Raw genomic sequence first — 27,056 nt, forward strand, 5'->3', positions numbered from 1 at the left:
TGTGGTCTTGTCTCCAAAACTCAGAACTAAACAAAAAGAAAATGAAACAATTATAAATGTTTATATCCCACTTAATGTGTCATGTACAGGTCGTATCCTATAGATATCCTAATTAAAATAGAGATATTAGGTTTGCATTGAATATTATTACTATTTTAGACATGCAAAAATTCATCGTTGAATACTTTTAGAAATGAATAAAATTTACTTGAGTATGATTATCTGAAAATTCTAACATCTATTGTTTGTACAGGTCAAACTTTAACACACGGTACAGATGCTGGATATAAGTATAAATAAGACTAAAAGACTATGTCTCCATGTTAATCATTTGTAGGAAGTGTAGATTATATCAGAGGATTTGTAATGGAGAAAGTATCTGTACTGTTGCACTGCCCTCTATTTAGGAGACAGTTATGTTTACTTTGAACAAGCCTCTTTCCCCACTTTTGCCAACACTTAACCTTAGGCTCTACCTAGTGTATAATATGTTTAAATGTTATTTAGGAAAAATATTGCAAGGGATAAATAAAATATACCATAGACAAGATATGCAAGATTCACAGAATTGACAAGAATCTTTTTGATACTATAGGCAATAGGAGTTTTTTTTTTTTTAGTTATTATATTATGTGAGATAAAACAGGAAAGCCTATGGTTAACAAGTAGAACTTTGAGTGACAGAAAGATCAGAGTTTGAACAGATCATGCAATAAAACATATGTGGAAAAAGAATTATTATTATTGTTGATATTATTATTAATATTTATTAAATTTTGTCAAGAATAAAGATAGGTTCTCAATTCTTTGTTGCCTCACTACAACTCTGTGCATGGTTTCCATAAAGAAACAATGAACCTGTAACTCTAAACAACTTACATCAGTTAACGTGGATAACGGCATCACTTCCCTTCTTCTCGCTCCTCCCACCAGCTCTCCCCATGTTCATGTCCTTCATCTCAAATTCTCTAACCATTGTCCTCTTTATCACTATTGTTATATAAACGTATAAGTTGAACTTGTCTCGCGATTTAGTAAGTAAATTTAGTAAGTAAATTGTATATGGTTAGAGGTATGAACACTTTGTTATGCATAAAAAATTGGAAGTTAAACTCAAAAATTCTAAAAAAGAGAGAAAATTATAGACATATATGCCAGGAGGAAGTATAAGATCAATATGCTCAGGAATTGCAATTTAATGCAATATTAACATTTATTCTGAAAACTTGCACTTTTTAATATTTGGTAGCCAAAATTAAGTGAGAACATTTAATAAGTGTTTATCTTCCTTAATTTTTAACTTAGAGTACAAATTAATGCATCAGAGAGTACTCATGCATATGTGTAACTATACTTTGTTCTTAATTGTCATCCTCTTTATTTTCCATTCATCTTTAAATGAAGATCAGAAGGATCCCAGTTTTTCTCCATCTTGTTCCCCTTCATGATCTCAGGCCAGAAGAGGGTATTGATTTTCTTTTTTAGTCTGTAAACAGCAAGGACACTCCTTTCAGTAGCTTTGCATTTCTATGGGAAGAACCAGCTGCTCTTTTACATTTCTACTCTCAGTTGGTTCATCTCATGCTTTGGTTCTATAAAAACTCTTTACCCTATAATAAAATTGTGTGCACATTTGTCAGATCTCTTTGAAAATCAAAGGTCTTTCAGATATTATATTTACCATGAGACTGGCTGCTTACATATCTTCTGTCAATTTAAATATTTACTGAGAGCCATACGATTTTTGCTTTCTAATAAGGAAATAACATTTGTAGCATTGCCAGATCCTAGACACTGAGCAACTAATTGTAGGAAACTGACAAAACCTTCGTCATTTCACTTAGACACTGATATCTTTATAGTTTCTCTTTTTTACTCTCAATTTTTGTCAGTTAGAAGAATCCTGTGCATACAGGCATAGCATCTTTATATAAAGAACAGAATAATGACACCTTGTATTTTCCTTCAGCCTATAAAATATATAAAATATAAAAAGCTTCCTGTCAATTTAGAGGAGAGAAGTCATATTTTAGCCCATTTACATTTGGTGTCAGGAATCACTGACTACTGAATAACAAGTGACAATTTGCTATTTCCTTGCTATTGAAGGTAAACTGCACACAAAGTCATAGAAACCTAGTGGATATCTGTGACAATAATAGCCATTTTACCTGCTAAGAATACTCTATCTTGCATGTCATGTGCCCTTTCGCATGGAAAAGTGAAGATAATTTATATATTTTATTATGTTTTGAGTTTCTCTCCTGGGAGATGCCAAGCAATAGTTTGTATAATCCCAGAGCATTTTAAAGTTTAAATAAATGCCTAGAGGATGCCTACTAAACAAGGGCAATCAAATTATGTTCACTGGTGTATTAGAGTTTACTATGAAGAGTGTTTATGCACACATGGGCACAGTTTGCAATTAGAAACTTCATCTCCAATAGTTAGTAGAGGAGAGAATACAACCCAGTAATCATCCTAATGCACAGGGTAATTGAAACACAGATAGGAGCCACTTCCAGACTAGAAGTCTGAGATCATCCATGAATCCAACCTCCAATAAAATGACCCAATTATTGTTAAGCAGTTAAATATGTATTTTAACATGACTTGGGAAATTAACAACATAATAGAAACAATCTGGAGTGCTTATTAAGAATTGTACAATCATAAAAATATTAGGTTTTATGCTGATATTATTTAACCTTCATACATAGATGCTACAATGCAGGGTATTAAAGACAGACACATGGCTGTAGCACTGACAACCTAACAAATTATCAGGATCTGACTGAGATGGAAGGTCAGCACTACCAGCATGAATAAATTATTTTTTATAAACCCTCTCTTCACCAGAATTGAATAACTCTAAGAAAATAGTTTTATAACTGAGATAAAGGACAATAATCTTATGCAAATCCTGTTTATGTTGTGCATAGACACATTTATTCCAAAAATAAGGAAGTCATAAATTTCAGAGGTTTTCCTGATGATGGGACGGCTTGAAAGAGAAATTAGGATTTGTGAATAATACAAATGCAGTGAACTCATATGAAGGTCTCAAAAAAATATATATAAAGAAAAAAATTGATTGTAAAAATTAAATCTCTCCTTAGGACAAACATTTAAGCCAATAAGTAAAGAGGAACCTTACAAAGATGTTCAAAGGGAAGTTTAAGAAATTCGTCATATTTCTGAAAGATGGTAGCTGTACTTCTTTATAGGTATTAAGTTAAGATTTAAAGTGTGGGAAATCATTATGATGGTGCAGCAAAGGATAAGAGAAGATTCTTTTTCAGTTATATGACCTCAGTACATCTGAGAAGCAGATCACATTGACAGAACCACACATGGCTTCCATAATATTGAGTGGGCATTTTTTATTAGAGAGCTGTTATTTGCCACAGATATGTGATTTCCTGGATCTATTCAGTTTTAAAACTGAGCATATGAATTTGCCTGCACTGAGGGGTTGGTTCCATTCTGTTCGTGAGGCTGGTCGTGGGTACTAAACCAGAACATGAAGGCTTAAGCAGATACACCAGCACCTACATGATTTCAGATATTACTTCAGCTGTAAAGAAATACCAGCCTAGGACATGAAGTTTCTCATAGTTGGTTATTCTCTTAGTTATTTTCAAACTGATGTAAAAAAAAATACCACAACCAAGATGCTCATACAAAGAAGAGTTTATTGGAGCCTTCCATCCCATGGCTGTGATGGTGGGAGCATGGCTGCAGGCATGTGGGCAGGGTGCTAGAGCAACAACAGAGCTCACATGTGGGTTCACAGCAGGCAGGAGAAGGTAAATGTGCGTCATTACATGTTTAGAAACCACAACGCAAGCCCCTAGTCACACACCTCCTTCAGTAAGGCCACATCTCCTGATCTTTGCCAAAGAGTCCCACCAGTGAGGACTTGGTATTCAAATATAGTTAGCCTTTGTGAGCCCTTCTCACTAAAATGAACATAGCTATTAACTGGAAACTCATGATTGGAGGACATGTCATATGTTACTAATGTTGATCAAGAGATCTACAAATACACCAACAAATAACAGACGGTTTCATTCACTTTTGGAGAAACAGAAAAACTTCTGATCAATTGCTAATTTACATCCATAACAAATGCACAGATATTCCTATTGAGCACATGTTACAAAGAATATAAACTCTTTATCAACAAATTCACCAAGCCCCCCAAAATTATAACAACAGAATCAATTCTAAGAGAAGTAACCTTGGTCATGGTGTATGTGTGTTGAGGGAGGGGATTAAAGTGAGTGAGTGAGTGAGTGAGAGTGTGTGTATGTGTGTGTGTGTGCATTTGTGTGTGTGTGTGTTGTGTGTTCTATTTCTGTAAACTGGTAAACACATAATCCTCTGGTAACTCCTCTGATGATTTTGTAAGTAATCAGTGGAGATCTACAAAATTCTAAAAGTAACCACAGACTTGAGATATTTTAAAGAATAAAATGAGACCAGAAATAACTGAAAATGCATGACATTCAGAAAATAAAAGGCCATAAATAATGTGTTGTGTAGACCAACTATAATTACTTTCTAAAAAATAAATAATTGTCTAATTAAGTTTAAAATGTCATTAGCACAGAAAAACAGACAAATTAAAGATATATGGTTTTCAAATAAGGCAGTGCATAGGACATCAATGGTGTTTACGGTAATTTTAGGTTCAAAATCTACAGTTAAAATCAGATCATGCAGAAAAATGTCTAAACCCAAAGACAAAATAAGCCAATGAAATCCACGGAAAGCAATCAGTCAAACACAGTGCATGACATCTAGTGAATCCTGAGTTCCATTTACATAATATTAGTTTAGAGGAAATGCTAAACATAAAATAAATCAATAGCAAGAAATGTTGAGTGGGTGATGTGACAGTGGAGTTCTATCATCTAAGAAGTATTTTGTGAGACTACAAAGTATACACTTTAATGTTCTATATGTCATGACAATGTTTATTTTTTTACTGTGCAGTAATACTAACATAAAATTGTGGTACTGACTTAAATTTGCTTTATCACATTTTATTAAAACATTCCATATTAAATATTAAGTACATAGTTTACATCGGTTCTTAAAGAGTCTCATGACGGCATTTTTCACTTCTTTGTTTCTAAAGCTGTAGATCAAGGGATTAAGCATGGGAACCACTAAAGTATAAAACACAGAGGCTTTTTTCTCTGATTCAAGGGAGTGGGTGGATTTGGGCTGTAAGTACATGGAAAGCAGAGGCACATAAAATATCACCACAACTGTCAGATGAGAACCGCATGTCAAGAAGGCCTTTTTTCTTCCCTCGGCCGAATGCATCCCAAATATGGCCAGTACAATCAGAAGGTAAGAGACTAAGATAATGAAGAGGGAGGAGATCAAATTAAATGTTGCAAATAATATGATCATCAATTCTATATCCCGTGTTCTATAACACAGTAATGGTAACACAGGGACATTGTCACAGTAGAAATGGCGAATAACAGATCCACAGAAAGCCGATGTAAAAACATTACTAGTTATCACCAAGGACTGGAGGATACTATGGAGATACGGGATGCTCACCAGTGCAAAGCAGCGTCTCTCAGACATGATCACACTGTAGAGCAGAGGATTGCAGATGGCCACATAGCGATCAATGGCCATTGAAGACAATATAAAAAGTTCACAGATAATGAAAACAGTGTAGAATGCCATCTGTATTGCACAGCCATAATAGGAAATGACATTTTGATTCATCGCTATATTCACCATCGTCTTGGGGTAAATGACAGTAGAGTTAGCAAGATCAATAAAAGACAAGTGTCTGATAAAATAATACATAGGTGTGTGAAGATGAGAGTCCAGCTTGGTCAAAATGATGAGGCTCAGGTTGCCTATCATGGCGACTCCGTAGATGACCAGGAAGGCTGCCAAGAGCAGAAGCTGCAGCTCAGGATTGTGTATGATTTCTGCCAGAATGAATTCAGATGGCACTGTTGCGTTCCTCTGGCTCATTTCTACCTTCTGAAAAGATACACAATGGCTATCAGCTTCTTCATAGAACCATTCAAGCACATTTAAAACATGATGAAAAGTTACTTTCAATGGCTCATAGAAAACTGATTAATATCTAATTCTAATGGTTTAATAAATATTGGAAGCTCTACTTTCCAAATTTCAGACTCTAGAATACCGTGTAAATATAAATAACATGTATTTAAAATTAAAAAATTATGACATGTCAGTGTAAGTTCATTGTTATTAAATGGTTTGTTTCATACATATCAGTTCAAAGATAGACTGAGTGTATTAATTATGTGTGGTTTCATTCACCAAATAATTTTACCCTCATATTCATTTTATTAGTAATAGGAAGATAAGCATTGCTACTATTGGTGCTAATGAATTGAAGCCAAATAAGCCTCATTGCTTTTCCGTATATCCAATATCATTTCCTCAATAATACACATGATAATATCTCTTTGATCCTGTGAAACATAGAGATGGATATCTAGGTAAGTGCTAGATCCATGTGAAAACAGATTATAGTTATCCTGTTCATAAATTATATATAGAAACAATGCATGAATAGATAGATATAGATAGATAGATAGATTAATAGATAGATAGGTAGATGACAGATAGGCTTATGACAGATGCATGGCTGACATGACTACAATGGAAATATAAGGCAATGATTTATAAAATTTTAATACTAGCACTCAGTGTTCATATAGGAGCGTCTCACATGTCTATAACTTTAGATCAAGAGAAGGTAACTGGAAGTGACTATTAGTCTGAGATCAACCAGGGCGCAAAATCCGAAACTAAACAAAAAGAAAATGAAACAAATATAAATCTTAATATCTTACTTAGTGTTTCATGTACAATTCTATTCTTATAGTATTCCTCACTTTAATAGATCATCAGGCTTGCATTGGATATTATTACTATTTTGATCATGCTAGAAGTCATTGCTGACTATTTTAGAAATGAATAAAATTTATTTGAGTATGATTATCTGAAAATTCTTACATCTATTGTTTGTATAAGTACTAACTAAACACACGTTAAAGATGTTGAATATATTTATAAATAAGAAGCATAGACTATATCTCCCTGTTAATTATTTGTGTGAACTGTAGAAAATATTAGAGATTTTTAATAGAGAAATCATCTGTATTGTTCCTCTCGCTTCTTTTTAGGAGACAGGATTTCATTGAAAACTACAGCTATGCTTACACGTTAAACAAGCCTCCTTCCTCTTTTTGCCAACATGTAACCTTAGGCTCTACTTAGCATATGATATATTTAAATGTTAATTTGGAAATATATTACAGGAGATAAATAAAGTATCCTATAGAAAAGATGTGCAAGATTCACAGAAATGACATAGATCTTTCTGTTATTACAGACAATAGGAGTTTCTTTACATTATAGTATATGAAATAGGACAGGAAAGCCTATAGTTAATCAAGGAGAACTTTGCTGAATGACAGAAAGATCAGAATTTGACTAGATTATGCAATAAAACATATGTGGATAAAGAGTTATTATTATTGTTGATATTATTATTAATATTTATTAAATTTTGTCATGAATAAAGATAGGTTCTCAATTCTTTGTTGCCTCACTACAACTCTGTGCATGGTTTCCATAAAGAAACAATGAACCTGTAACTCTAAACAACTTACATCAGTTAACGTGGATAACGGCATCACTTCCCTTCTTCTCGCTCCTCCCACCAGCTCTCCCCATGTTCATGTCCTTCATCTCAAATTCTCTAACCATTGTCCTCTTTATCATTTTTATTATATAAATGTATAAGTTGAACTTGTTTCACAATTTAGTGTAAGCAAATTGTATATGATTAGAGGTATGAGCACTTTGTTATGCATAATAAATAGAACTTTATTCCTCAAAAATTCTAAAATGGAGAGAAAATTATAGAGATATATGGAAGGAGGCAGTATAAGATCAATAGGCTCAAGAATTGAAATATAAAGCAATATTGACATTTATTCTGAAAACTTGCACTTTTTAAAATCTGGTAGTCAAAATTAAATGAGAGCATTTAATAAGTGTTTATCTTCCTTAATTTTTTAGTTAGAGTGTAAATTAATGCATCAGATAATCCTCATGCATATGTATAACTATACTTTGTTCTTATTTGTCATGCTCTTTATTTTCCATTAATCTTTAAATAAAGCTCACAAGGATCCCAATTCTTCTCCAACTTGTTCCTACTCATGATCTGAGGACAGAAGAGGGTATTGATTTCCTTTTTTAGTCTGTAAACAGCAAGGACACTCCTTTCAGTAGCTTTGCATTTCTATGGGAAGAACCAGCTGCTCTTTTACATTTCTACTCTCAGTTGGTTCATCTCATGCTTTGGTTCTATAACAACTCTTTACCCTATAATAAAATTGTGTGCACATTTGTCAGATCTCTTTGAAAATCAAAGGTCTTTCAGATATTATATTTACCATGAGACTGGCTGCTTACATATCTTCTGTCAATTTAAATATTTACTGAGAACCATACGATTTTGCTTTCTAATAAGGAAATAACATTTGTAGCATTGCCAGATCCTAGACACTGAGCAACTAATTGTAGGAAACTGACAAAACCTTCGTCATTTCACTTAGACACTGATATCTTTATAGTTTGTTTTTTACTCTCAATTTTTGTCAGTTAGAAGAATCCTGTGCATACAGACATAGCATCTTTATATAAAGAACAGAATAATGACACCTTGTATTTTCCTTCAGCCTATAAAATATATAAAATATAAAAAGCTTCCTGTCAATTTAGAGGAGAGAAGTCATATTTTAGCCCATTTACATTTGGTGTCAGGAATCACTGACTACTGAATAACAAGTGACAATTTGCTATTTCCTTGCTATTGAAGGTAAACTGCACACAAAGTCATAGAAACCTAGTGGATATCTGTGACAATAATAGCCATTTTACCTGCTAAGAATACTCTATCTTGCATGTCATGTGCCCTTTCGCATGGAAAAGTGAAGATAATTTATATATTTTATTATGTTTTGATTTCTCTCCTGGGAGATGCCAAGCAATAGTTTGTATAATCCCAGAGTATTTTAAAGTTTAAATAAATGCCTAGAGGATGCCTACTAAACAAGGGCAATCAAATTATGTTCACTAGTGTATTAGAGTTTACTATGAAGAGTGTTTATGCACACATGGGCACAGTTTGCAATTAGAAACTTCATCTCCAGATAGTTATAGAGGAAAGAGTACAACCAAGTAATCATCCTAATGCACAGTATAATTGAAACTACAGATAGAAAGCACTTCCAGACTAGCAATCTTAGATCATTCATGAATCCAACCTTCTATAAAATTAATGAAATATTTTAAGCAGTTTAATATGTGTTGTAAGATGACTGGGGAAACTAACAACATTTTAGAAACAATCTGGAATGCTTATTAAAAATCATACAATCATAAAAATATTAGGTTTTGTGTTGATATTATTTAACCTTCATACAGTAGATGCTACAATGTAAAGATATTAAAGACAGACACATGGCAGTAGCAGTGACAACCTAGCACATTATCAGTATCTGACTGAGATGGAAGGTCAGCACGACCAACTTGGAGAAGTCATTTTTATAGTCCCCGTCTCCACCTGAATTGACCAATTCAAAGATAATGGTTTTATAACTGAGATAAAGCAAAGGAACATTATGCAATCTTGTTTATGTTGTGCACACACACACACGTTTATATATCAATGTATCACAACAATAGTAAGGAAGTGGCAAATTGCACTGGACGATGGGATGGCTTGCAGGAGACAGCATGATTTGAAAATAATCTAAATGCAGTGAACTCCTGTAATGTTCTCAAAACATAAAAAAGAGAAAAATTGATTTTAAAAATTCATAAATTCTCCTTAGGACAAACATCAGGGCCAATAACTGAAGAGAAACCTTATGAAAATATTAATAGGGAAGTTTAAGAAATTTGTCATATTTCTCAAGGGTGGTAGCTGCCCTCATCTGTAGGTGTTAAGATAAGATTTAAAGTGTAATAAATCATTACGATGGTGCAGCAAATGACATCAGAAGATTCTTTCTCAGGTATATGACCTCAATAGATCTGAGAAACTGATCCCATTGACAGAACCACACGTGGCTTCCATACTATTGAGTAGGCCTTAATGATTAGAGAGCTGTTAGTTGCCAGAGATATGTGATTGCCTGGAACTATTGATCTTTAAATCTGGGCATGTGACTTTTTCTGCATTTAGACAGTTGGTTCCATTCTCTTAGTGAGTCTTGTTTGTGGGTACAAAAGCAGAACTTGAAGGCTTAAAAACATATACCAGCACCAAGCGATATTCTATATTTCTTCAGCTGTAAAGAAATAACTGCCTAGGACAAGAAATTTCCAAAGTTGGTTATTTCCGTAACTACTTTCCGATTGCTGTGAGAAAATACTACAATGAAGATACTCATTGAGGAAGGATAATAGACACCCTATGAGCATACACAGGGGGAGGAGGTCCCCCTCAGTCACAGACGTAGGGGAGGGAGTAGGGGGAAGCGGGAGGGAGGGAGGAATGGGAGGATACAAGGGATGGGATAAAAATTGAGATGTAATATGAATAAATTAATTTTAAAAAAAGACTGCGAAAAGAGTTTATTGGAGCCGTCCAGTCCCTGACTGTGACAGTTGGGAGCATGGCTGCAGGCATGTGGGTGTGATGCTAGAGACATTACATAGAGCTCACATGTGGATTCACAGAGGCAGCAGAAGGTAAATGTGAGTCATTTAATGTTTAAAAACCATAAAGCAAGGCCCTAGTCACACACCTCCTTCAGTAAGGCCACATCTCCTGATGTTTGCAAGCAGTCCCACCAATGAGGACCTGGTATTCAAATCTAATTAGCTTTTGTGAGCCCTTCTCATTAAAGCCACCACAGCTATTAATTGGAGACTCATGATTTGAGGACATATCAGACCTTAGTAATGTTGATCATATGATCCACAAATATCCCAACAAAGAACAGCAGATTTAATTCACGGTAGGAGGATCAGAAAAATTTCAGAACAATTGTTAATTTACACCCACCACAGACACACAGAAGGTCCTATTGAGCACATGCTATAAAGAATATAAGCTCTTTATTACAAATTCACTAAGTAAATGAAAATAATAGCAATAGAAACAGTTCTAAGAGAAGTCACGCTAGTGGTGGTGTATGAGTGCTGGGAGAAGGGATTAAAGTGTGTGTGTACCTGTGTGCATGCGTGTGCGTGTGTGTGTGTGCATGCGTGTGTGCATGTGTGTGTGCGCGTGTGTGTGTGCGTGTGCGTGTGTATGCGTGTGTGTGTGCTATTTTTTGTAAACTGTTAAATATATAATCTTCTCATAATTCTTCTGATGAAATCGTGTATACACAGTTAAGATCTCCAAAATTCTGAAAGCAACAGCAGACCTGTGATATTTTAAAGAATAAAATGAGACCAGAAATAACTGAAGATGCATGACATTCAGAACATAAAGGGCAATAAATAATGCCTTGTGTAGACCATTGATAATTACTTTGAAATAAACAAAAGGTGTCTAATTAAATTTAAAATGTCATTCACACAGAAAAAAGAGACAAATTAAAGGTATATGGTATTCAAAGACAGGCAGTCTCTAGGACATCAGTTTTGTTTACAGTAATTTTAGATTCAAAATATAAAGTTAAAATCAGGCCAAGCAAAAAAATGTCCAAGAGAAAAATACACAACCGAAATCCATGTTAAGCAGTCAACCAAATCATTGCATAGACATAAAGTTAAACCTAAGTTCCAATTTACGTAATATTAGTTGAGAGGAAATGTTAAATACTTTCTGAATCATAAGCAAGAAATGTTGTGTGGGGTAAGTGATAATGGAGTTATTTCATCTAAGTATTTTGTGAGACTAGAAAGTATACATTTTAATGCTCTATATGTTATCAAAATGTTTCTTTTACTGTTCATCAAATACTAACATAAAATTGTGATATTGAATTATATTTCCTTTATCACATTTTATTAAAACATTCCATATTAAATATTAAGTACACAGTTTACATCGTTTGTTAAAGAGTCTTAGTACGGCATTTTTCACTTCTTTGTTTCTAAAGCTGTAGATCATGGGATTAATCATGGGAACCACTAAAGTAAAAAACACAGAGGCTATATTATCTGTTTCAGAGGAGTGGGTGGATTTGGGCTGTAAGTACACGAAGAGCAGAGGCACATAAAATACTACCACAACAGTCAGATGAGAACCACAAGTCAAGAAGGCCTTTTTTCTTCCCTCAGCCGAATGCATCCCGTATATGGCCAGTACAATCAGAAGGTAAGAGACTAAGATTATGAAGAGGGAGGAAATCAAATTAAGTGCTGATAATAATATGATCATCAGTTCTATATCCCGTGCTTTTGAACACAGTAATGGTAACACGGGAATATTGTCACAGTAGAAATGGTGAATGACATTAGATCCACAGAAAGTTGAGGTAAATATCTTACCAGTTATCAATACAGACTCAAAGATACTATGGAGATATGGGATGCTCACGAGTGCAAGGCAGCGTCTCTCAGACATGATCACACTGTAGAGCAGAGGATTGCAGATGGCCACATAGCGATCAATGGCCATTGCAGACAATATAAAAAGTTCACAGATAATGAAGACAAGATAGATTGCCATCTGGGTTGCACAACCATAATAGGAAATGACATTTTGATTCATCGCTATATTCACTATCATCTTGGGGTAAATGACAGTAGAGTTACCAAGATCAATGAAAGACAAGGGTCTGATAAAATAATACATGGGTGTGTGAAGGCGAGAGTCCAGCTTGGTCAAAATGATGAGGCTCAGGTTGCCTATCATGGCAACTCCGTAGATGACCAGGAAGGCCGCCAAGAGCAGAAGCTGCAGCTCAGGCTTGTGTGTGATTTCTGTCAGAATGAATTCAGATGGCACTGTTGAGTTCCTCTGGGTCATTTCAACCTTCTGAAAAGATACACAATGGCTATCAGCTTCTGCAAAGAGGCATTGGAGCACATTTAAAACAACACTAAAAATTACATTTAATGATTCATAGAAAAATGGTTTCAATATCTAAATCTAAATGTTAAATAAATATTGGGAGCTCTACTTTCCAAATGGCAGACTTAGAACACGATGTAAGTATAAATAGCATATACTTAAAATTTATAAATTATGACATATAAATATAAACTCATTTTTATTAAATGGTTTTTTTCATACATATAACTTCAAAGATAGACTGAGTGCTTTATCCAGGCATGGTTTCATTCACCAAATATTTTACACTCCATATTCATTTTTATTAGTAATATGAAGGTATGTATCCTTTGCTGCTAATTGACTGAAGCCAAGTAAGTGTCAATGCATCTCACTATATCCAATATCTTTTCCTCAATAATACAGGTGATAATTTCTCTTTGATTCTATGAAACATAGAGATAGATATCTAGGATGGTGTTACATACATGTGCAAATAGATTTTAGTTGTATTGTAGATAGATGACAGATAGATATGATAGATAGATAGATAGATAGATAGATAGATAGATGATAGATTTATGATAGCTGAATGGCAGACATGACCGTAATGGAAATATAAGGCAACGATTTACAAAATTTTAACAAGAGGACTCAGGGTTCATCTGGAGCAGCTCACACGTCTATAACTTTAGAACAAGAGAAGGTGGCTGGAAGTGACTATTAGTCTGAGATCAACCAGGGCTACACAGTGTGGTCCTGTCTCCAAAACCCAGAATTAAACAAAAAGAAAATGAAACAAATATAAATGGTCTATATCCCATTTAATGTTTCATGTACAGTTCTTATCCTATAGAAATCCAAATTAAAATAGAGATATTAGATTTGCATTGACTATTATTACTATTGTAGTCATGCTGTAACTCATTGCTGAATATTTTAGAAATGAAGAAAATTTATTCGAGTATGATTATGTGAAAATTCTTACATCTATTGTTGTACATGTCATAATGTTAACACACTGTACAGATGTTAAATACATGTATAAATAATAGCCATAGATTATGTCTCCCTGCTAATCATTTGTATGAAGTGTAGAAAATACCAGAGGATATTTAATGGATAAATTTTCTGTATTGTTCTCCCTCCCCTCTTTTATGAGACAGGATCTCAAAATGCTGTTACACTTTGAACAAGCCTCTTCCTTCACTTTTGCCAACACTTAACATTAGGCTCTACTTAGTGTACGATATATTTAAATGTTATTTTGGAAAATATCACAAAGAATAAATAAAATATACTATATAAAAGATGTACAAAGGTCACAGAAATGACACAAATATTTTTGTTACTATAGGAAATAGGAGTTTCTTCACATTATGACATTATGTGAGATCAGACAGGAAAGCCTATATTTCATGAGGTAGAACTTAGGTGAATGACACAAAGATCAGAATTTGAACAGATCATTCAGGAAAATGTATGCTGATGAAGGGTTATTATTATTATTATTATTATTATTATTATTATTATTATTATTATTAAATTATGTGACAAATAAAGATAAGTTTCCATTTCTGTGTTGCCTCACTACAGCTCTGTGCATGGTTTCCATAAAGAAACAATGAACCTGTAACTCTAAACAACTTACATCAGTTAACGTGGATAACGGCATCACTTCCCTTCTTCTCGCTCCTCCCCCCAGCTCTCCCCATGTTCATGTCCTTCATCTCGAATTCTCTAACCATTGTCTTTATCACTATTATTATATAAATGTATAAGTTGAACTTGTTTCACAATTTAGTGTATATAAATTGTATATGGTTAGAGGTATGAGCACTTTGTTATGCATAATAAATTGGAACTCTATTCTTCAAAAATTCTAAAAAAGAGAGAAAATTATAGAGATATATGCCAGGAGGAAGTATAAGCTAAATAGGCTGAAGAATTGCAATATAAAGCAATATTGACATTTATTCTGAAGACTTGAATTTTTTCCAATTTTATTACAAATAATAAAAAGGAACATTTAATATTTATTTTCACTGATTTTTAGTTAGCCTGTAAGTTAATGCATCAGATAATATTAATGCATATACATAACTACTATTTGTTCTTATTTGTCATCCTTAAATAAAGATCAGAAGGATCCCAATATTTCTCCAAATTGCTCACCCCCATAATCTGTGGACAGAAGAGGGTATTGATTTTCTTTTTAAGTCTGTAAACGGCCATGACATTTCTTTCAGTAGCTTTGCATTTCTATGGGAACAATCAATCAGCCTGCTCATTTCTATGGGAAGAATCAATCAGACTGCTCATTTACACTTTTACAATCAGTTGGTTCACTGTCATGCTTTAGTTCTATAACAGCACTTTACCCTATAAGAAAATGTTATCCACGTTTGTCAGATGTTGTTGAAAATCAAATGTCTTTCAGATATTATATTTACCATGAGACTGGCTGCTTACATATCTTCTGTAAATTTAAATACTTATTGAGAATCATATGATGTTTGCTTTCTAATGAGAATTTATCATCTACAGCAATATCAGAGCCTAGACACTGAGTAACTCTTTATAAGAAACTGACAAAATCGTGGTTATTTTATTTAGACATTGACATCTTTATAGTTTCTGTTTTTTACTCTCAGTTTTTGTCAGTTGAAATAACATGGATACAGACAGCATCTTTATATAAAGACCAGAATGATGACATTTCAGAATATATTTTCTTTCAGTCTATAAAATATAAAAATTTTCAGGTCAATTCAGAGGAGAGAAGTCATATTTTAGCCCATTTACATTTGGTGTCAGGAATCACTGACTACTGAATAACAAGTGACAATTTGCTATTTCCTTGCTATTCAAGGTAAACTGCACACAAAGCCATAGAAACCTAGTGGATATCTGTGACAATAATAGCCATTTTACCTGCTAAGAATACTCTATCTTGCATGTCATGTGCCCTTTCGCATGGAAAAGTGAAGATAATTTATATATTTTATTATATTTTGATTTTCTCTCCTGGGAGATGCCAAGCAATAGTTTGTATAATCCCAGAGCATTTAAAAGCTTAAATAAATGCCTAGAGGATGCCTACTAAACAAGGGCAATCAAATTATGTTCACTAGTGTATTAGAGTTTACTATGAAGAGTGCTTGTGCACACATGGGCACAGTTTGCAATTAGAAACTTCATCTCCAATAGTTAGTAGAGGAGAGAGTACAACCAAGTAATCATCCTAATGCACAGGGTAATTGAAACACAGATAGGAGCCACTTCCAGACTAGAAGTACGACATCTTCCATGAATCCATTATACTACAAATTGAACCAAAAATTGCTAAATAGTTTAATAGGTGTTTTAAAATGCCTTGGGAAATTAACAGCCGTTGAGAAACAATGTGGAGTGCTTATTAATAAATTACTCAATCATAAAAAATATGATTTTTGTTGATATTATTTAACCTGTTTACATTAGATGTTACAATGCAAGGGTGTTAGAGACAGACAAAGAGCAGTAGCAGCTACTACGTAGCAAATTTTCAGGAACTGCCTGACAGAAGGTCAGCACTACCAGCTTAATGAGGTCATTTTTACAGTCGCTGTCTTCACCTGAATTGACTAACTCAAAGAAAATAGTTTTATGACTGACATAAATGAAAAGAACATATGCAGCTCTTGTTAATGTCGTGCGTATAGACATATTTATTTGTATATGTATCACAAAAATAGTAAGGAAGTCATGAATTTCAGAGGGTATCTAGATGATGGGATGGATTGCAGGAGAGAGAGGGATTCATCAATAATACAAATACAATGAACTCATAGGAAGTTCACAAAATATAAAAATATATATAAAAAAGAAAAACTGATTTTAAAAATTCATAAACTCTCTTTAGGACAAACATCTGGGGCAATAACTAAAGGGGAACCTTGTGAAGATGTTCAATGTGAAGTTTAAGAAATTCATCATATTTCTGAAGGATGGTAGCTGCACTTCTCTATAGGTATTAAGATGAGATTTAAAATGTAGTAAAACATTACAATGGTGCAGCAAAGTAAGAATAGAAGACTCTTTTTCAGGTATATGACCTGAGTAAATCTGTGAAGCAGATCACATTGACAGAACCACAAATGGCTTCCATAATATTGAGGAGACATTTTTTACTAGAGAGCTGTTATTTGCCACAGATATGTGATTTCCTGGATCTATTCAGTTTTAAAGTTGAGCATATGACTTTGCCCTCACTTAGAGGCTTGGTTCCATTCTCTTAGTGAGGCTGGTTTGCAGGTAAAGAACCAAAGTGAAGGCTTCAGCAGACACCAGCACCTAAAAAATTGTCTATATTTCTTCAGCTGTAAAGAAATACCTGCCTAGGACATGAAGTTTCCATAGTTGGCAATTTTCTTAGTTACTTTCCTACTGATGTGAAAAAAATACCACAACCTAGATGCTCATACAAAAAAGAGTTTATTGGAGCCTTCCATTCCATGGCTGTGACAGCAGGGAGCATGGCTGCAGGCATGTGGGCAGGGTGCTAGAGCAACAACAGAGCTCACATGTGGGTTCACAGCAGGCAGGAGAAGGTAAGTGTGAGTCACAAATCATTTTACACTTGCAGCTCCCACATTATGGCTCTGAACACTAATATGCCCTATTTTGATAACTGTTTAATTTTTTATAATATTTACAATGAAGTATCTAGAATATGTTATATCTAATATTTCATTAATAAATACAATTATTCACATGGAAACCAGTTAAAACAATAATCTATTCTAATTAATGACAGAAAACCTAATGTTTTGAATGAACCTCCATTCACACTGAGTTATCATAATGAGATTTGGAGACAGACGGCTGCCATTTTTCCATGAAAGTAAAAACTGGGCATTTAAATTCTCATGTATAACGCACAATAGAGTAGTAGAAGTATATTGTCTAAGCATCAGGTAGAGACTCAGGAAATCTAACCCCAAGGCCCCTAATTATACTTGGGACCTGTAACAATGCCGTGCAGTCTGTGGTGGTTGGCAGCAGTCCTAGAAATCAGCTCATCGGTGTTGGGATTTACTTTCTGCTGAGGGCGTGAGGCCTCGGGAAGAGGGTGAATATATACTTCTGCTACAGATCTATGCTGTTTTCCAACCTGAAGTTGTTTGCTACCTCATCACTGATTAAATCAAACTTATTTTCAGATGATATTATATAATTTACTGAGATTTGAATTTTTGACCAATATTCTTTAATGACATAAAACCAACTTGTTTCCTCATTTGAGTGGACAAAAATCTTTACTCCATTCTGCCTTTACTCACAAAGAAAATTAGTTGTAATGAAAGGAATGAACTAGAAACCACAAGCAAAAAGTTAGCGAATTTTTACTTCAATATTCGTCTACTTAAGACACTACTAAGAGTAACTAGAAGGAAAGAAGAGAATTAGACCCAGTACCTACAGTAATTAAAAATTTTCATTTTTCTCAATATTTTGGCATTGAAAAATTATGATTTTGATCATGTTCATAATTGTTCTCCAAATTGCATTAAATCTATATAATGTCTTTACTTATTATTATTGTATTTACTCATATATGCTTTTGTGGTTTGTTTAAGTAAGGATTGTTTAAGTCAATTTTGCTTATCATTTCAAACAACTAACTTCATTTTAACTCTTTTTTTAAATTTTGTTTTTGAGATTATAATACAATTATCTCTCTCTCTCTCTCTCTCTCTCTCTCTCTCTCTCTCTCTCTCTCTCTTTCTCTCTCTTTCTCTCACACACACACACACACACATACACACACGTATTTGAATATATAATATCAGTGCGTATAATGTTATTTGTGCATTTGTTTTAAGAACTGATCATTTATTCCTTACAACACTAATTTTTTAATTCCATTTTTTATTTTATTAATTTATTCAAGTTACAACTAAATTGTTATCCCATCACTTGTTTCCTCCCAATCCTCCCTCTCTCCCGCTTTCACCCTATTCCCCTCCACTAGGTCTAAGACCGAGGGGTACCTCCTCCTCCACTATATGGTCATAGGCTATCAAGTCTCATCTTATTAGCCTGCTTATTCTTTCTTTGAGTATCATCAAGCCTGCCACCAGGGGGAGGTGGTCACACGTGGGTCACCAGAGTTCATGTCAGAGTCAGTCCCCACTCTCCACTCAACTGTGGAGAATGTCCTGTTCATTGGCTAGATCAGAGTAGGGGTTCAATGTTTACTATTGAATTGTCCTTGGTTAGTGCAATAGTTTGAGCAGACCCCCTGGGCCCCGATCCACCCATCACGATGTTCTTCTTGTAGGTTTCTAGGAGCCTCTGGTTCCTTCTATTTCCCCATCTCCTATATTTATTTTACCCAGAGTCTCAGTAGAATGTCTTTACATCTATCCCAATCTCCTGGTAAGTGAAGACTTTCGTGGGACATGGCTCTTCGGCTAGTGCCCAATTATAAGTGAGTATATACCTTGTGAGTCTTTCTGCTCATTATGATAATTTCTAGTCCCATCCATTTGCCCACAAATTTCAGGATTTCCTTGTTTTTAATAGCTGAGTAGTATTCCGTAGTGTAAATGTACCACAGTTTCTTTATCCATTCTTCAACTGATGGACACTTAGGCTGTTTCCAGGTTCTGGCTATTATGAATAAGGCTGCTATGAACATGGTTGAGCATATTTTCTTGTTGTGTGCTGGAGCATCTTCTGGGTATATTTCAAGGAGTGAAATAGCTGGATCTTGAGGAAGCTCTATTTCCAATTTTCTGAGATAGCACCAGAGAGATTTCCAAAGTAGTTGTACTAGTTTGTATTCCCTCCAGCAATGAAGGAGTGTTCCTCTCTCCCCACATCTTTGCCCACATGTGGTATCACTTGAATTTCTGATCTTAGCCATTCTGATGGGTGTAAGATGGAATCTCAGTGTCGTTTTGATTTGTATTTCTCTGATGACTAAAGGCGTTGAGCATTTCATCTTAAGGTTTTATTGATTTTTTTCTGCATACTTATTCAGGACTTGTTTTCTTTTTGCATTTATAAGCCCTTAGCCTGTAGTATTTATTTAATTGCGATATCTCCTCTAATTTTTACATTAGTTTTTTGAGGATTTCATAAAGTATGTCTTGGCCATATCATTCACTGTCTACAACTTCCCCTAGCTCCAGTTTACCTTTCCTATTAGGCCTATTTGTATTATCTGAAAAACATCAAGTCCATGATCCCCTAAATAGGTGAAGTGTGTGTGTGTGTGTGTGTGTGTGTGTGTGTGTGTGTGTGTGTGTGAAAGAGAGAGAGAGAGAGAGAGAGAGAGAGAGAGAGAGACAGAGACAGAGAGACAGAGACAGAGACAGAGACAGAGACAGAGACAGAGACAGAGACAGAGACAGAGATAAAAGTACAAACAGTTGTCATGTGTGGCACCTTGAACTTACTCATAAAAACACCAATGAGGTTAATTCCAGTAATATCTTACCTTATGTCACTGAGGTGACACTCAATAGCATTCATCTGTTTCAATTATTGTTTCTTTAACATTTTAATGGATTCAAACTGCTATATATTCTGTTCCTTATTGACTTGTAGTTAATTATACAGTTGGGAAATATTTGAGTCACGGGAAATCCTGAGGTCCCTTGAGAACAGAGTGTTTCTTCAGCCTTCATCTGCCAATCCACCTGCTCTGTGAGCTTCAAGAGCTCACCAGACATTGACAGAATATTTATATATCCATGATTCTCTTACCTAGTTTGTTCTATTAGAGAAAAAAAATTTTAAAATTTATTAATTTATTGCTTGTGTAATTGGTTGTGTATCAGCTTAAACTTTTATTTAATCATTTTACCTTAGGCCATCTTCAGTTACATACTCTGATATAATTCAATAGTTTAATTACCATAGAATTAACTAAAACTTATTTTTTCTAAAAGTTATTTTTAATAAAGGGAAAAACATGGAGAAAGGTCCAGTGTCTTTAAAGCTCAACCTATAAATTGATATTCAGTAAGTTATATTTATTTATTTGTTATTTCTGTTTTGGTTTTTAGACAGATTTTCTTTCCATAGACTTGGCTGTCCTTGACTCACTCTGTAGGTCAGGCTGGCCAAGAACTCACAGAGACCTCCATGCTTATGAATCGCAGAGTGCTGGGACCACAGGTTTGTGCCACCACAACCTTCAGTCAAGTTAGATATATATTGTAACAATTTCTCTCTCATTATTTGGATTATTTCACATTAAGTATATTATTTAGGAGTGTATTTTTTATATGATGCACTTGTATGTTGGTTTGAATGTTATAAGTCATTAAATCAATGCTTTCATGTTTTTGTTTTTACTTTGTTTTGTTTTTACATTTTATATGCTGCCTGAGACTCAATAATAATCTATATGAATAAATTTCCAAATTATATCTGGAACTCAGTTTACTTAAATGTGTTTGTGAATTATAACCATCTATCATGATAGATATTCTCTGAAAAAAAAACTTTCATTGTGGATTGAAATGATGGGTCCGAGAGTTAAAAGCAAACTCTCCCTACACAATTTTCTAACATGCTGGAAAACCAACTATTGCCTGTCCTGGTAGAGACTGTTCCCTACTCAAGTTGGCCTTTTTATCACTTTGTCTGGAGACGCGCCCAGTCCTAAAAATTTAAGTTAAGTTAAAAAACTTAACATATTTAATTTCATTTAATCATTTGCTTGTAGTTTTGAAGTGTCGTTTTAGAAATTTTAAAAGTACTATTCTGTTAAGTTCAATTTTAGTATTATAAAGATTTCTTGATAAGTCTTTTTTTAATTTTAGTTTATTAGTTTATTCTTGTTACATCTCAATGGTTATCCCTTCCCTTGTATCCTCCCATTCTTCCCTCCCTCCCATTTCCCCCTTATTCCCCTCCCCTATGACAGTTCCTGAGGGGGATTACCTCCCCCTCTATATGATCATAGGGTATCAAGTCTCTTCTTGGTAATCTGCTGTCCTTCCTCTGAGTGCCACCAGGTCTCCCCCTCCAGGGGACATGGTCAAAGGTGAGGCACCAGAGTATGTGAGAAAGTAATATCCCACTCTCCACTCTACTGTGGAGAATGTCCTGACCATTGGCTAGATCTGGGTAGGAGTTATACTTTTGTTATTATTGTGGTTTCAATGAAGATAATTTAAAAATATTCATATATATATTCATGTATGTATGTATGTATGTATCTATCTATCTATCTATACTCACTTTACATCTAGATCATAGCCTCCCCCCTCCACACCTCCCAGTCCCACAGTCTCTCCCTCTCCCTCCCCCTCCTCTACTCCTCAGAAAAGGATTTCCCCCCTTTCCACGCGTGCCAGTTCATGAAGTTACATCAGGACTGAGCTAGTCCTCTTCCCCGGCGGCCTGGCAACGCAGTCCTTCCAGGGGAAAGCGATGAAAGAGCAGGCAACAGAGTCCATGACAGAGACAACTCCACTCCCCATTCTAATAGACCCACAGGATACCTGAGCCGTCCATTGGCTACAGCTACGTAGAGGACGTAGGTCCAGTCCACGCATGCTCCTTGCTTGGTGCTTCAGTCTGCACAAGCCTCTCTGGGCCCTGGTGAGTTGGTTCTGTTGATCTTCTTGTGGGTCTCCAGTCACCTCCGTATCCTTTTCTCCTTCCTACCACTTTGCACAAGACTTCTTATGCATCACACAGTGTTTGCCCGTAAGTCTCATGTGTTTCATCCGCTGCTGTGTGGAGCCTCTCAGAGGACTGTCTCTTCTTAGCCTCCTTTCTGTAAGCATAGCAGAGTATCTTTAATAGTGTCAGGGGTTGGCTCTCTCTCATGGCATGGGTCTTGGGTTGGGCAAGACATTGGTTGGACATTCCCTCTCTTCAGTTAATTTTCATCTCAAACTTAGTGCCATTTGCTAAATTAATACATTTTACATTATTTATAATTATTTGATGTCTACCATTCCTCCAAAATATAAAACAAGGTAAATAAATAAAAATATTCACATAGATTTTGACTAGGTATATATTTCTGACTTAGCCATCTATATTATTATTGGTACACAATTCAGCACTTATAATGCATCCGTTGCAAAGCTAAGAAAAAATTAGATGAATCCACCAATGTAATACACTAAGTTAAAGCAACATACTGAATTCCGGGGAAGGATAATGTCGATCCATCTCTCTTTATTACAATTACAATATATTAAGTATGTTAAGTTATTAAAAGTGATATAGAGATAAACATTTAGTCATTTATCTCTTCATTCTGAAAAATACAGTTTTTATCTACAAATATAATGTGGACAATTGTAACAAATATAGATAGATAAAAGTGAGTTCTATTCAAGAGAAAAAACTCATAAAATAAGTTTAATCAACTACTGAATAATAAAACTTAATTATTTGTGATGGAAACTTAATTAAGCAATAAAAGAATTGCAGGTCAATTGAAAGTTCCAATTATATGCATTTAAAATATTAACTTACATGTTTGTATGGAAAAAATATACATAATTAAAATTTTGTATATCATAAATATTATACATGAAATCTTATATGTTACTTATGTAAATATTTATAAGTCAATAGTAAACATGAATAGAAATGTAAATTATATTTATTCTAAATGTTTCTATCCATTTAGTCCGAAGCTTTTTTTGGAGCTTTTGCTTTGAAACAAGATAAGACATCGGTCCTTATAGTTGTGTGATTCCAATTCTCTCTTTGTTGTCTTAGAATAACTGACAGACCTATACTTGAAGAATACCATGTTACTGTTTCTGTTTGAATCCTATATTCAAAATGATAACTCACAGAAAGCCTGAACTTAAGTGGCCAACTTCCTCTCATTGAGAATACCTCTTGGACCTTTCATCTTTCTGTAGAGAAAGGCACTTGAAAGTTACATAGAAACATTTGACACCACAAAAATATTTCTATGCATTTTCTTCAATAGCAAAATCAATTGACATGACCATGATTTAATACACAAACATTTAATTTGTATAACTTATTTCTCCTAAGCAGCTTGATAGACCTTTCAAAGCATTGGAAGTAAACCTTGTATTATAATTGTTATATGGGTACAATAACTCATATTAGAGTAGAAATATATATAATGTGTGTGAAGAATAATATTACTTTTGAATTCTATGCCACTGTACCTAGAACTTATTTTACCTCTATATACAAAATTCTATATCAGTGAATTAAAAATATCTTGTGAGTGACAAAGAGGCATTAAGTTGAGGAGCAGATTCACTAATCTACTTTTTGTTCTATCTTCCCTGTACATTTCTATATTCCCCTTCTTTCTTTTCAACCACTTTCTCCAAACAGGATGTCAATGTCCAGTATGATGCAAGGAATGCATCCTGTCAGGTCTGATCCAATGTCAGTGTCTGGTTCTTTTTGTTGTTGTTTTTGTTTTTGTTTTGTTCTGGAAGCATACAATTTCTCATAAGCATTATACAGCTCTAAATTAAATGTTAGTAGGTTAAATCATTTTCATGGCAATTGCTAGTCTACTTTTATCACTAGAATATATATTTTAGGTACAGCAGATGGATATGACTCTATAGAAAGACAAGGTCTTCAAAAACCCCAGAGACATGCAGAATATGGCATTTAAAAACGTTTTTATTACCTTAAAGATTCACTGACAAAGAGACAGGTTAACTCCTGGCAACACCCAGCCTACCTCAAAGAATATGATGAGCATCAAAGAACCTCCTTATGGAGGTGGGCTCAAATGTGCCAACGTAGCCATTGGGCAAAAGGTCCTCATTTCTAACACAGACAAAATTCTGCCTAAAAAAAAGGGCAAGCCTGGGTGCAGGTAGAGTTGATGACTAAACTCTGCCATGACAGGGTAAGCAAGTCTTCAATAAGTTCCTGCATCACAAATATGTCTGTCAGATATATTGGGCCACAAGGCTGAAGATGGTGCTCCAACGTTATAGAGAGTTTTGGGTTAGTATTCAGGTACAAAACTGTCTCTAACATCTTTTAGTTTGGAAAGCTACTAACCTGCACTCTCAGATAATCAAGTCTACTCCGTCTTGAGTCTCTGAGGGAGCTGAAGACCAGTTAGCTTAGTTTTATAGTGAAGTTTAATTGATTAGGAGTTAAGATGTTTTTAGGTCTAGATAGGTGTTCTAAGTCAATAATGACAATCTGTGACGGAGATTGATTTATTTTCAGAAGTTTAGATGCATCAAGATAGGAAAGATGTCTTCTTCAAGTCTGTCAAATACAAATAGATGAAACACTAAGAATGTTCATCTTTATAATTCCTGATTGTGTCACAGTTCTTCTTGCCATAGGTAATTGATTGTATATATATGTAAAAATATAAATGTATATGTGCAAAAATAAAATAATTAATAAAAAGAGTTTTAAAAGTAAACAAACAAAAGAAACAATGTAAAAACAATATAGCACCCCATGTGTTTGAAAAATATACTTATATATTTTAACATCCATAATAAATTATTTTAAAAACTTTTTATATAGAATTCAAAAAAAGCAAAATCAATGTGCATCACTGAAAAGTGAAAGTCAAGTACTAAATTTCCTAGTAAAATTTTAATTTAACAAAATACTTTTTGTTTATGGGAATTAAATGGTGTATATTACCCATAAAATTACAAATATAAAACATGGTAAAATAATTGCCAAAAAGATGTTAAGAATTGGAGTCCTGAATGTGTTAAATCTTTTTTCTTTAGTTAATATTTTAATTATGATATAAGTAAATCATTACTACATTTCTATTTCCTCACTTTCCCTCACTATTACACCGACACACTTTTTTATTGTGACATTTTATTGGTGTGTGTGTGTGTGTGTGTGTGTGTGTGTGTGTGTATGTGTGTATGTGAATGAATGTACATCTTTCTGAGTGTGTTTTGTGCATAGGGTTTCAGGATTAACCACTTTTTACTGCATAACTTTCAAGGTGCTCTTTCCCATGGAAGAAATGGAACTCAGTAACAACTGTACAGTTCTCAGGAAAGAATCTCAGGAGAGTTCTCTTTCTCCAACTGGTCATTATGTATTACTTGCCTGTGAGTTGTGTGGCTGAATTTCACCCTTGGAAACGTCCTGTTTTCTTGTGGACAGATACACTGGTTTGCCGTTGCTCCTTGGCTTGCTTTATACACGTGTTTCAGGGAGAGGCTGTTTTACAGAAAATGTTGTGGATCTGACTCTTACATCTTTCCACACTCTCCTCTGCTTTGTTCTCTGAACCAAAGATGTGGTACTTAGATGTAGAATATTCACTGGGGCTGGACTCGTGACAAGCTGTTGGTCCTCATTAGTTGCAAACGGAGTCATTTTTTTTTTTGCTGAGTCATATGTAGTTATAAGAGTAATGTATAGAATATAATGATGAACTGATCTGGATTAGAATGGTAGCTGTAGCATTTTAATTTCAAATGTCCATGACACCACAGGCCCAGTGAAGCTGGCTAGGTTTTTAATATTCAGCAAGATATCCTTCCTGTTGATTTGGCCTTAAGTCTACTTGTACTATTGATGGTTATTGCCATCATGTGTCTGGCACGATTGTACCTTTGTGACTGTCTTTGGGGGAGTGTTCGTTGCTGTGGGTCGTAGCAGTCACCACTCTATAACACTGCTGATTGCTTCCCTCCCTTGGCAGATTGCAGAGGACTTCTGGTACTGTTGGAGCTAGACCAGAGAAAGGAAGCTTTTAAAATAGATGAAGCCCAAACTCTGTCCAAAGCGTATGATACCGTCATCAGCAGTGGCTTACCTTCAACCGCTTAGGGGCAATAAAAGCCAACAACAGCAGTATATCAATGTTTTGGGCTACCATTATCAAGAGTATGATTCTTATGCTTAGAATTAGGAATTTTATTAGTATATGGTTCTTGTGTAAACCACTGTCGGTGCAAAAGGCAGATATATATATATATAATCTATATGCTTAAATATATGCTTAAAATTTCAGGTAAATATAAAATAG

The 27,056-nt window shown here is 34.5% G+C and overlaps 2 protein-coding genes across 2 annotated transcripts; both read right to left on the reverse strand.

Annotated features, from left to right (window-relative positions):
- Positions 1-5,076: 5,076 nt before the first annotated feature.
- On the reverse strand, positions 5,077-7,791 carry LOC311607354 (olfactory receptor 8K5-like; the record flags this gene model as incomplete). Its single annotated transcript, XM_084799006.1, has 2 exons — positions 5,077-6,053; positions 7,746-7,791. 2 exons carry the CDS (start codon positions 7,789-7,791, stop codon positions 5,077-5,079), a joined length of 1,023 nt encoding a protein of 340 aa, XP_084655132.1.
- A 4,294-nt stretch (positions 7,792-12,085) lies between these two features.
- On the reverse strand, positions 12,086-26,906 carry LOC311607356 (olfactory receptor 8K5-like; the record flags this gene model as incomplete). Its single annotated transcript, XM_084799008.1, has 3 exons — positions 12,086-13,065; positions 20,810-20,819; positions 26,844-26,906. 3 exons carry the CDS (start codon positions 26,904-26,906, stop codon positions 12,086-12,088), a joined length of 1,053 nt encoding a protein of 350 aa, XP_084655134.1.
- Positions 26,907-27,056: the final 150 nt, after the last annotated feature.

The sequence above is a fragment of the Acomys minous genome (assembly GCF_964271855.1).
Source record: "Acomys minous genome assembly, chromosome: 10".
Classification (NCBI taxonomy): domain Eukaryota; kingdom Metazoa; phylum Chordata; class Mammalia; order Rodentia; family Muridae; genus Acomys; species Acomys minous.